Below are 15,909 nucleotides of genomic sequence, written 5' to 3'. Positions count from 1 at the left end.
TGTGTGTGTGTGTGTGTGTGTGTGTGTGTGTGTGTGTGTGTGTGTGTTTGTGTGTGTGTGTGTGTGTGCGCGTGCGTGTGTGTGTGCGCGTGCGTGTGCGTGTGTGTGTGTGCGCGTGCGTGCGTGCGTGCGTGCGTGCGTGTGTGAGTGTGTGAGTAAGGTGATGTTTAACTTATTTTATTTCTATATCTACGTGTTTACTTTGATTAAATTTTCCGTCTGTATATAATTTAATGTACTAAAGGATCATTTCTTCAAAAATCATTTCTTAAGGAAAACACTACAAAACGTTTCTTGGATGTCTTCATTTTGTCCGTACTACAAAAATTATTTAAATTCTAACGTAATTTGACAGATATCTAGAGGCAGAGCAATACAATAAAAAACTAAAACATTCGAAACCAGCACGAATGATGGAACTTACCGCGTCGTTAGAGTCTCTTACCGACGTAATGGATAGAGAGGGAGCGAGGGACGCATTGGTAGAAGTCGTCTGTGCGTCCCTGCCTACTATCACCAATACTGTTGCACATTGTGCACTGGAGAAGGATCTGGAACCTCATAGTAAGTATAGCATAATGCGCATACATTTTGAAATATCGAGTAATTTTAATTACAATAATTAACGGAGTAATTTGATATCATAGAAAGATAATAAAATTGAAAAACAAAACAGTGAGAATTCATTGACTGTTTCCACAGCTATATCGTTTTTCCATACAAAAGAAGCACGAGTTTTGCTATCAACAAATAACTTAAAACCACTCCTTACCGTTTGTTTTCTAAAGTTAAATGCTCATGACGATATTACAGAGGGCGCACTATATAACTGGCCACTTACATAAACAATATTTAAAAAGTAATTACAACATTTGAGAATGGAACTTTTTGGCTGCAGAATACAGTTTATTTCATCTGACTGCCACTTGTTTTTAATTTGTAGCGTCATTTTAGAAATTGGTTGTCTACATCATCATGGATTTAACTCGTGAAAATTTTCGTAGTATAATTTTCTACGACTTTAAGTGTAATTTAACGGCTCAGCGGAGCTTCGCTCGGCTTCAAACTGCTTTTGGCGATGAAGCACCATGCAAGACGACTGTTTATAGCTGGTTTGCAGAATTCAAACACGGTCATGTGAATCTCAGTGACGAATTTCGTGATGGTCGCCCGTCCACTGCTGTGAACAAAAAAAACATCGATGCTGTGCGCCGTATGATCAAAACAGACAGGCATGTGACATACCATGAGATTCGGGCATCTTTAGACATAGGCATAAGTCAAATACAATCAATACTACACAAATATATGGGTGTGAAATAGCTGTGCTCTCGGTGGATCCTACACAATTTGACTGAGGCTCAAAAAACGGATCGCGTCACTTGGTGTAATGCCATGCTTACCAGATTCAACGAAGGGGCGTCAAATTTGGTGTGGGACATAGTAACAGGTGACGAAACATGGATTTATAGTTACGATCGCAAAACAAAGCAGCAATCGATCGTATGGGTCTTTCGAGACCAACCAAAGTGGCGCGCGTGCAAAGTGCCTCTAAGCGGATGATTGCTTCTTTTTTTAATAAAACTGGACACATGGCTACTGTTGCTTTGGAGAATAGTCGTACCGTGAATAGTGATTGGTACACGACCATTTGTTTGCTGGAAGTTATTGACAAACTCCGTAAAAATAACCGTAAACGCCGTATCATCTTGCACCACGATAATGCCAGTTCTCACACGGCCAGATAGACAAATGAATTTTTGAAGGTGAACAACGTTGACCTTATCAGCCAACCCGCATACAGTCCCGACTTGGCACCTTGCGACTTTTATTTATTTCCAAAAATTAAGAACCTGTTACGCGGTCAGCGATTTTCATCGCCTGAAGAGGCTGTCGAAGAGTATGAATACTATGTTTCAGAGATTGTCGCGGAAGAGTATGTATGTATAAATGTTTTCAAAATTGGTTCATTCGTATGAAAAGGTGCATTAACACTAACGGATAATATTTTGAGAAACAATAAATTCATTTCTGACCATTTATAGTATTTTTTTCTTATTTATTCCGGAAATTTACTTGACTGACCCAGCGGTTAGCACCATTGAGTTTCGATGAGGACCTAGTCTCATGTATAAAAAAATTCCATTAATAAATTTTTATAAACATGGATCATTGTCCAATAACTCATTATAATCTCGGTACAGAGTACTAAAAAAACCGACCTCAAAAATACGTGGAATTACATCTATTTGCTAAGTTTTATTGTAATATCACCTAGTTCGCCACTGTACAGGACTTGAAACAGGAGATAATAAAAATCGGTTCTCACTACTCAAAGTATATTGAGAGAGAAAAACGCCTTGAATTGGAGAATAGCGATAGAATAAAATTTAGGCGCTATTTATAAAAATGAATGTTCTTGCGTGATCAGCCACACTTAGAGGTGGATGATTTTCTTCAAAATAAAATGGGATCATTATGGAGGTGCCGTCTTTCCAACAAAAAAAGAATCGTGAAAATCGGTTCACAAATACCGGAGTTATCGCGTAACATACATACAAAAAAAACGTACAGTCGAATTAAGAACCTCCTCCTTTTTTTGAAGTCGGTTAAAAAGACCTGCTAATCTCCATACTCAGATCGCAACTCTGAAAAATGTCAAAATCCCGCATATCAAGACGGCGCGGCGCGGGCTTTGAGGATGGAAGCGCAGGTCGATATCCTGGAAGTAGTATAAATTATGTAAATGGCTATGGATATCAATTAATTCTTTGATATGAAAATAAGTGGTCTGTTTTTTTTTTGCTTGTAATTCAAATATTGATAATGAGCTAAAATTATTTTCTGAATTTTAACATTTGTAGTGTAATTACATCCATTTGCCAAGTTTTATTGAAATCGGTTACCGGAAAGTGCGCAAAACCGGATTCATCACTTAGTTTGCCACCCTTAGAGGTGGAATAATTTCTTCAAATTTAAATGGGAAAAAAGTCGAAATGAGAACCTCTTCCTGTTTGTAAAGTCGGCTAATAAATAGCTTATCTGGTTCTCATTGCGACATTTGGTGTACCTATAGGCACTAAATACCCCACTACGCTTTCTTGTATCGCAATTAGCAGTCCACTTGTGATATTGATCCATGATATCATTTAAAATAATATTGTAGAGAAGGAAATTGAATATGGATTACGCCACTTTTGCGCTGATGGAAATAGAGATAGAGACATAGACAATTACACCTTTATTTTGTAGCTAAAAAAGGTCCTTGCAAATTATATTTTAAACTTCAATTTCCCGATATTGCGCTTGATGAGTAAATAAGGGATTTCGTTCAAAAACGGAGTTATAAGGTTTTCAAATATAGCCGGCAATATGATTGTATTATTATTTATAAAATCCGGTTTTGTTTTAGTTGTTGCTCCAAAGCCGATGTCAGTCTTCGTGCAAGCTACGTCTCCTAAGAACACTTTTACTTACAAATCATCATTTATCCAGGTAAGAACAATAACATAAATAAATTAATAAATATTGGGTCAGTGTTACCATTTTCTAACACTATTTCCTGGTGGTTGGGAATTAAACATTGCAATGATTTATTGTAGGATACAATAGAAAACGCTAGCGAGACGTGGGTAAACAAACCCCGAATGAGGAAGGGTCTCAAACGAATGCTCAACGTTGAAGAAACTCCTTTCATATGCACACCTAAACTATCACGCAGTAGGAGGTAAGTAGATTTTTAAATACATGTAGAAAGTTAATTGTTGCATGAAATTATATATTTTCTACTTACATCTTAACTACCATTGTCATTGAGGAGAGTTAAGTCCTTTTCTACCGGCGAGACGAGACGAGATGAGAATTGAAATCTACCACCAAAATTGCCATTAATAGTTATCGCGAGTTCATGATACCTTATCGTACCTCATCTCGCGATTGATATTAACAGCCATCGTAGAGGCATCGCGTAAATCATGTAAATAAGTACCAATACGATTTAATATTACATCAACAAATATTTCAATCCTCGTCCTACTACGTCTGTGGAAAAGCATCTTTAGTCTCTGCCTTTTGTTTCAACTACCTTTAGCGTAAACAATACTAGAAACAAATGCATGGTTACAAACTAAAACATGTGAAATTCAATTTGTAACATTTGATTTCGCAGCGTATTTACGGACGTCCAATCGGAGTCAACGCCACCAAAACGTGCGCGCCTTGACCTATCCGGAACGCCAAAGACGCCGCGCAGCACATTCAAAGTCAGCGATAGGTTGAGCCAGCAAATGGAAACGCTACTTGACATGCCTGAAGTACAGAGCCCTGATGTTAAAACTTATGAAAGAATGGGTGCTGAAACTCCGCATAGTATTTTGAAGGTAAAGTATTTACAAATGTATGTCATATTGTCGTGTTCGTGCCATCACATGTTATAAAAGCTCTTACTTAATACACATGTGGTCATATGGATCCCATTAGGGTACTGCACTTTGAGAGAGGATTAGTATTACAATAATAATTTACACGCAACTCGTAATCTCTTGACATAACGTATATTTTATATACACCGATTGGACTCAATCGGTTTATAGAAGTTGCAATACGTCCGAAATATCGAGGTAAATATGTTTTTATACACATTTTTTTATATACTGAAAAAAATCACATTTTGAGTTAATACACTATTGTATTAGCAGTGCGATATAGTCGAATTGAGAACCTCCATTTTTTTTCGGAGTCGGTTAAAAATACAATGACAAGGGATAATATGATCGTCACTAACGCAAACAATAATAATGAATATAAAATAAATTCGTATAACTACTGCTTGTCTAAATACAACGAAGTGAAGTGAAACAAAATTACAACTGTTTCAAAAGAAACTCATCGATAATTATCGTTAAAAATAATTATCCAATAAAAGGAGTTTTAGTCGGGTATTGAACGTTTCGTCGAAATAACAGCATTTCGTAATTAGCATTATTTTGTTTTAAATGTTTAAGAAACGTTGTAAAGGACATTTTCATATAAACTCATATTTGTCTGAAGACAATAGAAAGTGCACATTTAGAATACAGATCTTCCTGGCGGAATAGTTATTTACTGCATTTTTTTAATACTTCATATTCTCCCATCAACAGATACGTCACAATGAAGTAGAGCGTGAACAGGTTTCACCGGTGGACTCCCGCTACATGGACGAAAGTGACGACGAATTGCTAGAAACCGCCAGCAACCACACTCATTACAGTGATTCCACTAACAAGTAAGCCACCGACGCCGTAAAGGCAAAGTTACTGAAGCGTTAATTTAGCAGGCGGCATCCCTATCGTGTAGCTTTTAGCAGCCGAGTAACACAGATATAGCCAGCAGAAAAACATGAGCCCGACGAATCATAATGGCCCAAGTTATAGTAACAAAACTGATATAACCTGTGAGATAACGTCACTAAACTGTAATTTAGGCTGCCATTACATGGATTATTTGGTTATAGCTAACCTAAAAACTGCCTAAAAACTAAAATGCTTGGACTAATTACTTATAAACCGTGTGCTTTATTTCCAGGCACCTTAGATTCACAATTCCGACCGCTTCTGAATCCGGCTCAACACCATCTCCATTACCAACCCATCGCGTACTGACCTTCTCACTGCGCGAGGGCGAGAAGGATCCATCAACATCTCAGTTGGGAGAGAAAGAGACGGATATATCTATTGACAGCTACACAACTACACAATCGCATGCTATGGTGAGTTATGCAGTTTTATAAAAGTAAAATTAAACTTTAGGGGTTTGTTGTACGTACGCAAACACACGACATGAAATGCGAAATGTTCGACTTTCTATACATTTCATTATTTATTTGAATTTTAAAAAGGGGTACAATATACTTAATAAACATAGTCCTACAAAACTGTATATACAGTTTGACTGCAGGATCAAAACGAGTCTCAATTGAGCAAAAAGTTACAAACTGACACTCAATGTTAAAAATACTTAAACAATATAATTACTAACTACTCAACAAAAATTTGTAAAGTGGTGTACTTTCAACATTTTACGTTTCTTTAAGGTCCTATCTCCATAGTAGTTAGTCACTCTTGGGATTACAAATTTACCAGATGTCGTCGACCTTGTATTATAGTTGTTATCAACCGCACACAATAAAGAGTCGCGCACCTCTGCACTATGGTTATTGACAGCCAGAAGATATGATATTATATGTACCTGTATCCCTGATGTAGTCCGCAACGTGAATGACATAAAATAATTCGCAATTGTTTTTTGTTTCAGAATGATCCTAATCCACTGGAATCACCGCCAAAGAAAATAGCTACAGAAGAGAAAGTACAATCGAGAAAAACTTTCAAGGATTCTGTACGCGGAAGGTATGCTCGTTGTACTCGATTTTTTATCAAAATGTTAATCTTTAAAGTACAATTTTTTCTTCACAAGACCTTTCCTTCGTATATCACGGGCAATTGTCTTCAAATATATTTATTGTACAAGATGAGTCCTTTCCCTCTTTATTGCGAATACGCAACATAGTAAGTTGTGATGTCGACGACGATGAGACGTACTTGTAGAGTATCTATGATCTCATCGAAGCACAGATCTGCAGGCATCTTTGAATTTTAAAATTTAAAGGCAGAGAATCCCACTCCTTATAGTCTGTCTTTTTTCAAGATGGAGTAAAATGACAGGACAATGCTCAAAAAGTGTTGTCCGCTTGCAAGCAGCTAGTGATTGCAGTCGATAAATATTCTATCGACTATGGACTGAATGTTAGTTACGCATGCAGTAAATAGTCGAATTTGTTTCATTTGAATCAGCATTGGCCCATTATTTGTGCAATGGCCATAATGGCCAATAGGTTCATTTGAATTTTCAATTTTGTAAATTCTTACATACATACACTGAATTTAGGAGTATGTCTATTAAAAATACAAAGAGGAGACATATTTTAAAGTTTTTCATTTTAATTCAATATAGATTATTAAATGAGCATGTTGTTGTTAAAATGTGTAAGAATAAAAAAATATTTTGATACTCGCAGACCAGCTATCAAAATAAGAATGAAGAAGACAATAACGCAATTATACTACAAATTTTCTAGTATGATCCCTGTGACACTTCATTTGATGTTTTCACATGGATGAGGTAAAGTCGATAGATTTTTGAAGAAAAGGTTCTCTCTTATACAGCCTTGCATAATATTACGAATTTAAAAAAACATAACAATTGAGTTTTTAAAATAAAGGACTCCCATGAATTGTGTATAAATAATATTTATTTTATTTCTGATATCCGATCCGTTATTTCTATGGAATAGGTACAGGTACCGGAGAAAAAATAAATTAAATGTAAACGCAGTCTTTGTTTATGATACAATAACAATCAGCAGCCAAATTAGCGTGATTTACAGAGACTCTACTGTCATCAGTCCGTAGACAACATAAATTAATGCTTTCTGTACAAAAATGAAAGTCGTAGCCATTGAAATAACAAATTAATAACGTTAAGTCCGTCTTCTGTGAAATTTGCTTTGGTGCAGATACGTGCCTTTTACCAATACTACAGACATGAATTTGCACTTTTTTTATTTTTTTATTTATTTATTCAATAAATGATCGAAAACTTTTTATCGTTATACCTCATCTCTAGCAAATGCAGTCTAATGAAGTAACCTTTGTACGTTGTCGTAAATTTAAATTCATTTTTGAAAAAAAAATGTTTCTCTGGGCATTTGTCACTAATTTGGTGTTACTTTTACTTTAATTTTATGTATTTGCTTAAACAAAAGATATTCACTTAAAAGCGAGACTTATAAAAATAGTTGAGACTTATAAAAACACGCATTTTATATACGTAAATTAGTAGACTTCGTTACAAGGTTATATTATGGAGAATTTTGTGAAGTGTCACAGGGATCGTCCTAGAAAATTTGTAGTATAGTAATCATTATAACGTCATAACATTGACAATTTAGACGTTTTTGGCATTCTCTCACAATCTATCTATGAAACTGTCGATAACATGTACATGACTATTTAAAATTTCGTGATAACTGGCAACCCTACAAATGTCATATTATTCCGTCTTCGAAAAAGACAGACTGTACGACTCGGCTCTACACAGATTGGCAACAAATTTGCTTCCTGCGAATTTCCGATCGCGATCATACGCAACCGACGGCTCCCGATTGGCGGTATCGTCAGCCGAACGGCTGCGTTAACGCCCGCACAGTAGTGTCAACGTCCGAATGACCGAAATGCTCCAAAGGTGCGAAGGCCACCACACTAATGACCCTGCAATCAATAAATTTGAATTTTCAGACGCTCCCTATCTATATCAGCAAACAGTAGTCTGTCAGAAGACCCGAATACGTCAATTGAAAGCATAGCGGATATACCAATAACACTTATAAACCCACGTTATTCGGGTGAGAGACGCCGCAGCTACGATTCGACTCCCCGCGAGGAAGAAAGAGAAGACGTGTCCACTGAGGAGAGTGAGAAAAGGATGGAGAATAAGGACGTGCAGATCGAAGTGCCAAAAACGCCCAAAGGTAGACGCGGTATAAGAGCTATTAGTGGTGAAAGCACACCTAAGATGAATAGGTAAGTTACACACTAAACACGCAGACATAGTACGCTAATAATTACTAATGGTAACGGTAATACACAATACAACTTTTAAAATTAACTACATCACTATACTACGTTTCAGTTCATTTTCAACAAAATGTAAACAAACAAGTCACTGACCCAACCATAGACGGAAGTCCTCTTTCAAATCCTTAAATTCAGATACTCGTTCGATTGCGATTTAAATATTCGATTTACTAATCGATTACAACAACTTCAATTGAATGAACCGAATGTTTTTTTTTCGTGCAACCATAGACAAGTCCTATGATATATGTACAGATGAAAAATAACCTCACTTTTGGACTACCATTTTTCAAATACAATTTTACGATGCTATTCAAATAAATATTGTTGGAAAAAGTGATGAGATATCAAGTCGAAATCTTCGAAATATACGTGCGTGTTACTTATTCGATTTATTGAGTTATTGCTTTAGAATTTTAACCGAACAGTTCTGTTTACTTTTTGTTGAAAATGGATTGGAACAGACTTTATTTATTAATTTACTTGAAACGAAAGTTTTTTGAACAGTACAGTGGGTGACAGGCAGAATATTACATAAAATGGCAATAAAGGAATGTGTTATTTCAGAAGCCGCCCTGGAACACCTGAGAGGCAAGACTCGCCTATCATAACTACGCCGTTAAGACAAACAAGAAGTACTAGGTAAGTTTATTGAGGCTTATAGTATTGTTAGAATTGAATGTGTATTGTCGCTGTGGTCAGCCTCTTATCTTCTCCTTTACCTACTCGTTTCCTGCCTATAGTAATCTCTATGTAACACGGGGCTAAGTTATTCATTTTATTTTCTCTGGTAAAAATATTCATCTATTGTAAAAAGACGACTGTTACATTAGAATTAGACATTTGAAACCTACCGTGTGAGTGACTCGATACATTTCGAAAATCAAAATGATTACAAAACAAAAGTTAAACGACTGATGATACGATATTGTGAATATTTTCCGGTAAATGTCATCTATGCCATGTACGCGTTGACAAGTATTATTACTTTTTACATTTATTATTTTTATATAAATAATTTAGCATACTTCCTCAAATTTAATTTTTATAGAAATATTATTGCAACACCTAGCAATATACTTCTTAAAAAAATTGATATTTATCATATTTATGTCTTACAGAAGCAGATCCAAAACGCCCGAAATAAGCCCACGGTCATCGCCATTAGAGCCCATAATCGAACTACCGAAACAAGAAGTTGAAAGCGAAGCGCAACGTGTAGAACATACGCTGACTGTGCCTAGACAACGAAGGTAAATTTTATGCTATAATTAAAATTCAAATCTGTTAAGTAGCAACCTTGTCGTATTTACTACGTAGCGAAACGAGGTACTTCTGTCTCTTCCGTTATCAGCAAGAAAAAGACAAATCGAGTCTTAGGTTTTCACAATAGCGACACATTAACGGCTAACTAAACAGCCGCGACCATGAGACGTATAAAGAGCCCGAAACGATGGTTACTTTGAAAAAAAATATATACGCGATGTACATCCAAAAATAGTTTCATTTCGAAGACAATGCAAGATTTAATTTTAGCTTTAAGGCTGGTTTCAGAGCAGTGCGGATTTATCTGCGGACCATCCGCGCAACACCGAAGAAGAGTAATACGTCTGGCGTTAAAACATCGTTTTACAGTGACGTGGATTGCTCCGTACGGAACACACTCCGCGTGAACTCCGCACAGGCCACCAGTGCGTTCATTCTAGGCGACTGTTTTCCGTAAATATCGGTGCAGAGCACTGCGTATTCTACGGATGCGGATGACCCGTAAGACCGTACGCACAGCTGTGAAACCAGCCTAATTTGCTCGTAATACAAATGCATGTGCTCCGGAATTATGGAATAGTCTATGGTATCGACTTCTTGTCGTATCAATGCATATCGCCAATTTTTGCCCAGGGTGTGCCAGACGTACTGGTAAGGAATTGTACGCCGTACGGGGAAGCTTCTTTCGTGACACAACGTCAAGGTTGACTATGTATCCGCTGTGTCACGCAAATAGTAATGTCGCGCAAAGTCACATGGCAGTGCCGCGCAGTCTCGATGCCACGTGGGCAATCCTTAATCTCCAATTAATAAAAATCCCTTATTCAAGTGTTTGCGCGTTGCGTCTGATTCGTAATAGTTCCGAATCCGAGACAATACAAATATAGAAAATTCGGACCCACTTTAGATGTCGCTTGTGTACTAAGTCCGATGGGAATCCGAGAAAATACGAAAATCTTTGTTCTTTGTTCTTGTGCACCTAGAGATAACTGACACTTCGGCCACCTGTGACATTTCGGATCGTCATTTCTCGGATTCGGAATTGTTACGAATCGGACGTCGTGCGCAAATCCTCTTACAAGAACGTTAAGCTATATAATGATATTGTTACAGGACTAAATCTCGTACACCAGAAAGAATCGAGACAGTAGTGGAGTGTCCACAACTTGAAGCCATTACTGAATCGCCTACTAAGTCTTCCGAGTCACCGACATCGTCGCCAACTCGTCGTAGTTTGAGGTTAGTTCAAATTCTCCAATATTACTAGGATTCTTCATCATTAAGTCAAATAACGACAGTGTCGACAATACAATGGCAAATTAATAAATGTATATAATTTAGAGCTGTAAATAAAACACAAGTATTGTGATTGGAATTAGATCTTGTATAATTTGTTGTCATTGTTTGGGAACAAAAACATTGAATCTTCATTTATGAATGCAGGAGCCGTTCGCGTACTCCTGAAATTGAACCTGTTGAAAAGCAGCCACCGCTTAGTCCACGTACCTTAAGGTGAAAATATTTTTTAAATTATGTTGCAAAGCGACTTTATTGTTACTATTTTATCGTAACGATTTTTTTTAAATTCTAGGAGTCGTTCGAAAACCCCAGAAAAATTAATGTCACCGAAGAAAGATCAGCCAAGATCGGCCAAAAAATCTCTCACGCGTTTAGTATTAGAATCAAATGCTGTCAAATCACAAAAGAAATTAGAACTCATTACAGAAGTTGTTGTAGAAACATTGTTACCGGAAAGCACTATTGAATGCACACCAATGAAATCATCTAAACCCGCTAACTTACTGGACGTCACCATATCTCCCATTGCAAGCAAATCTATTCTCCACAGTACAAATGAAAGTGTATTTTCTGAATCTAAAGCTGATAACAATGACTTCGGCTTAAAATCTCTACCTGCATTTACTATGAACGAAACCAAATTCGGTAAATCGATACTCAATAGTTACGAGAGCAGCATTGCTGAAACATCTCATACTGGTGACCAAACAAAAGAAGACAGCCTTGTTAAGGATTTAAAATCCTTACCTGCTTTTACTATAGGCGAATCTATTTTTGGTCAGTCAGTCTTACATAGTTATCAAAGCAGTGTTGGTGATACTAGTGATTTAGAAAATGAGGATAAAGACAAAGCTGATAAAACAGATAAAGACGTAAAAGCTAACACACCTGCAACCACATCGAATATTACTGGTGCAGATAAATCTGTATTAGATAATAGTGTTGATGAATCTAAAGCTATATTATCAAGTCTCTTGACTAGTGATAGTGATATAGAAATGAAGGAAGACAATGAAGCTGCTATGAAGGAAGATAATGAAGCTGTGATACAAAAGGAAAAAGAAAAGATTGTCGAGATTGAAAGGGAGATTCATGAGATTGAGAAAGATATTTCCGATGAAGAACATAATGTAAGTAGTGACAGTGGAGGGGATGAACAGATGGAAGCATCGGAAGAAAGTGAAGCAGAAGCCGATGATGAAGATGCTGAAGAAGAAGAGGACGAAGAGGAGGAGGAAGATTCTGATGAGGAAGAAGACGAAGAACGATCTGAATCAGAGAATGATCAGGACGGAAAGGTAAGTTTGTCATTCATTATGTAATTACATTACACTTGTACGCTCCGTGCAAACAACGTAATGCGTTTATGCCACTCGGCTAGGTAGGTTAGCAACCTGGGCAATGTAACTAGGAATAGATGGATCAGGAAGGTTCGGGACCCAAATTCGTAGGGCACCTTGAAAGGCCGACGGCCAATAATTTTGGCGGTTTGACTACATTTAATGCAACAATATTGTGACTATGATATATTCCGTTCAGTATTTATGTCTTTATACAAGTTTTTTAAATATTTTTTTATTTGCATTTTTCAGATAGAAGAAAACGAAGAAGTAATATCAATAGGTTCGTCATCAAATTCCGATCGTCTACAAATTGACGATGAATCCAACGACTCTAATGAATCGGATAAAGTTAGTGAAAAATCGGCTACAAGAGAAATCGAACCTGCTTCAACTATTGAAGAAAATAAAATAATAGAAAGTTCTGCTAATGAAGAACGTGATAAATCCAAGATATTTAAAGAACCTGATTCAAATCTAGCTGTTCAAACGCAAAATGTTAATGAAGTGTTAAACGTATCCGACCCTACTGGTAGTGTTCAAGTAAATGAAGGTAAAGAAATATCAGCTATAGGTGAATCCAATGTATTACAAGCAACCAAACCAATTTCAACCATTCAAGTAAATGAAAACGAAGAGGACTCCACTAAAGCTGAAGAAACTACTGATCCTTTAAATCTTGGACAAGTTTCTTTAATGACAGATGATAATTCTCTACATTCAGACAAGTCTACTCTGCTTTGTTCTGAAAATCTTGACAAGTCTGATGAAAAGGTAGAAGCACATAGAAAAAAATATATTTCTGTAGAAACAGGTAAGAATATTTTAATAATAATGAGTAGGTTTTTTTAGTTCTAGTAGGTTTTGAAAAATGTAGAGTACCTTTACTCTAAAGTAAAAATATGTACATATGGCGCTTCGTACAATTTTGAACCGGTGATCTCTTCTACGACGACACAGACATCAATGTGTTGTTAAAAGTAGATGTAATTCTTTAAACGTGAATGAAAGTTACAGCAACACGTAATCGAACTATTTTTCCTTTTTTATAGATGTTGAACTTGAAATTAAACAGACAGAAGATGAAAATATAAAATCCACCTCTGAAAGGAGCAATGTAGAAGAAAATGTTCTAAAATCTATTCCTGATATCGAAACAGATAAACCGAAAAAAGTAAGCTCTACTTTGCAGAGTAAATCTAAGTCTGTTGAAGATACTACTGACGAAAAATCTTCATCAATAGCTGTAACACTTAAAGGAAGTACTTTACAAGTTTTACATAGTGCAACAGAAAAGTCTTTCGAAGTAGGCACAAGACCAACTACGCTTTCAACCCATGAAGGCATGGTAATAGAAGATCAATATGTAGATACTCCTAAAATTGATGAGAGAGCTACCCAAAAAGAATCTGAAAAAAATGCAATAGATGAGAATATATCGGGAAGACAAACTGAAAATGATGGTGTTCAAGAGATTAAACTGGACGATAAAAATAAAAAAGCGTCTAGAAGAGTACTAAAAACACCAGATAGGGAAATTAAAAAACCTACTGAAGAACTAGAAAAAGCAACGCCACGTACTCGAAAACGTGCCAAATCCACATCTTCAAACAAATCAACAAAGGAAACTGATTCTATAGGAACGAAAACCGAAGAAACAAAAACCCCACTGTTGAGAAAGCGTTCACAATCTATAGCGTCTACTGAATCTGAAGACAAAACTCCAGAAAAACCAAATACACCTTCTAGAAGACGCGCTAAAACACCAACGAGCTCTGAACCTCGTAAAATTTTGACACGTAGAGCTTCTAAAGAAATATCAGAAAAAGCTAGTGACTTCGAAAGTTCGATCATTGATGAAACTGCTACTCCGAGACGTCGTACTACAAGAGCTCAAAGCAAACAAGATGATGATGTTAGCATAGCATCTAGCGGCTCCGTTATATCAATAAGAAGCTCGAGGTAAAAAATATACGAATGTAACAAGTTATCTTTTGATCCCCGCGCTGTTTTTGATATCAAAAGTCGACACTAGCGCAGGGTTCAAAAATAGCTTGTCAGCCGTGATAAACTTACCAATCTAACATAATTCGCTCCGAAACTTTTGGACAATTGTCCAACCCCTGTGGGCAAACTTTTTTCACTTAGGCTGAGAACAAAATAGTAACGAAAATGGACACTCTCCGCCCCTTTCTAGCTTTAAATACCGCACCCCGCCCCGCACATTGACGGTCACATTGACTAAACGGCAACAAGGCTGTTGGCGAGCCGTTTTCGCGCTTAGACGGCTTTGATATTTGTATACATAATAATATAGTTTTCATTTATTCATTACGAAACTTGTACGTCAATATATAACGATATTGTACATTACTATTTATAATGGTCGTGAATTGTTGCTGTGTACAGCTGTTTGTCGTAGGCTTAACGGGATAAAGAAAGAAGTTTCTTTCGTTTTCCGAAAGATGAAACGAGTTAAGTAAAAAAACTTACGTCTGAGACTGATTCAGTTATTGTTTTGTCCATTTATTAAGTGCAGAGTAATATGTAATACAGATTTATTATATCAATATAATGAGATGTAATGTAGGAGACAAGGGTTCTCAAATTTACAATTTTTATTGCCGATAAATATGTAGTGAATATAATTATTAACTAAGTAATAAATGATAAAGTTGGACACGCAATTTCAAATACCTTGCTTACCTTATCTATAAATACCTGTTAAAAATATAACATTTTAAGTGCTTTTAATTTTTTTTTTTTAAATAAACCTACAGGATTATTCTGGTTAGTAAATTAATGAAAAATGTAATATTATATTGAAAACCTAATGAACATGTGAAATTATTAGGATTCTATTATTAAATTTATAGAAAACAGATTCGCGTTAGAATTTTCGCTATATTGCGCTCTGACCACATACGAAAAAGTGATCGTTAACCCTGCCACTTCACGCACACATTTGCGAATGTGCAGATAGTGCCTTGCTGTATGTAGTAGCAGTAGTAGGTAAATAACTTTCGACCGTTGTATGGAGTATCCGGGGTGTGACTTGGGGTCAGAAAAATAGGAAATTTAAAAAAAATGACATTTATCGTTAACTATTGTTATTATTTTATTGTTATGTTATTTTGTGTGTATGATATATATAGACGATGCAATAAAAATATATTTTCAAGGTGCATGCACCTTTAGATAAACGTTGGCGGACCAGCACTTTTCGAGGGCTATAGTTGGCCTCCATTTGTATTCCAGATAAATGTAACCTATGTTAAATCAAACATAATAATTTATGCAAAACAATATGAATTCCTTAGATTCTGAGA

The 15,909-nt window shown here is 36.2% G+C and overlaps 1 protein-coding gene across 2 annotated transcripts in view; it reads left to right on the top strand.

Annotated features, from left to right (window-relative positions):
* LOC113234108 (protein ELYS) overlaps positions 1–15,909 on the top strand; it is a 47,514-nt gene that overhangs the window by 23,541 nt on the left and 8,064 nt on the right. For both annotated transcript variants that reach the window (XM_026469364.1, XM_026469363.1), the window contains exons 18-32: positions 356–564; positions 3,413–3,495; positions 3,603–3,727; positions 4,169–4,379; positions 5,142–5,266; positions 5,566–5,749; positions 6,295–6,389; positions 8,337–8,621; positions 9,243–9,317; positions 9,797–9,928; positions 11,055–11,180; positions 11,385–11,453; positions 11,533–12,538; positions 12,833–13,394; positions 13,633–14,542. In XM_026469364.1, the coding sequence (XP_026325149.1) occupies positions 356–564; positions 3,413–3,495; positions 3,603–3,727; positions 4,169–4,379; positions 5,142–5,266; positions 5,566–5,749; positions 6,295–6,389; positions 8,337–8,621; positions 9,243–9,317; positions 9,797–9,928; positions 11,055–11,180; positions 11,385–11,453; positions 11,533–12,538; positions 12,833–13,394; positions 13,633–14,542 (4,197 nt within the window). The remainder of the gene's footprint in view (positions 1–355; positions 565–3,412; positions 3,496–3,602; positions 3,728–4,168; positions 4,380–5,141; positions 5,267–5,565; positions 5,750–6,294; positions 6,390–8,336; positions 8,622–9,242; positions 9,318–9,796; positions 9,929–11,054; positions 11,181–11,384; positions 11,454–11,532; positions 12,539–12,832; positions 13,395–13,632; positions 14,543–15,909) is intronic.

This window comes from Hyposmocoma kahamanoa, unplaced genomic scaffold (assembly GCF_003589595.1).
Source record: "Hyposmocoma kahamanoa isolate Upper Pololo Valley unplaced genomic scaffold, ASM358959v1 81, whole genome shotgun sequence".
Lineage (NCBI taxonomy): Eukaryota > Metazoa > Arthropoda > Insecta > Lepidoptera > Cosmopterigidae > Hyposmocoma > Hyposmocoma kahamanoa.
This window is presented reverse-complemented; position numbering and strand designations above follow the sequence as displayed.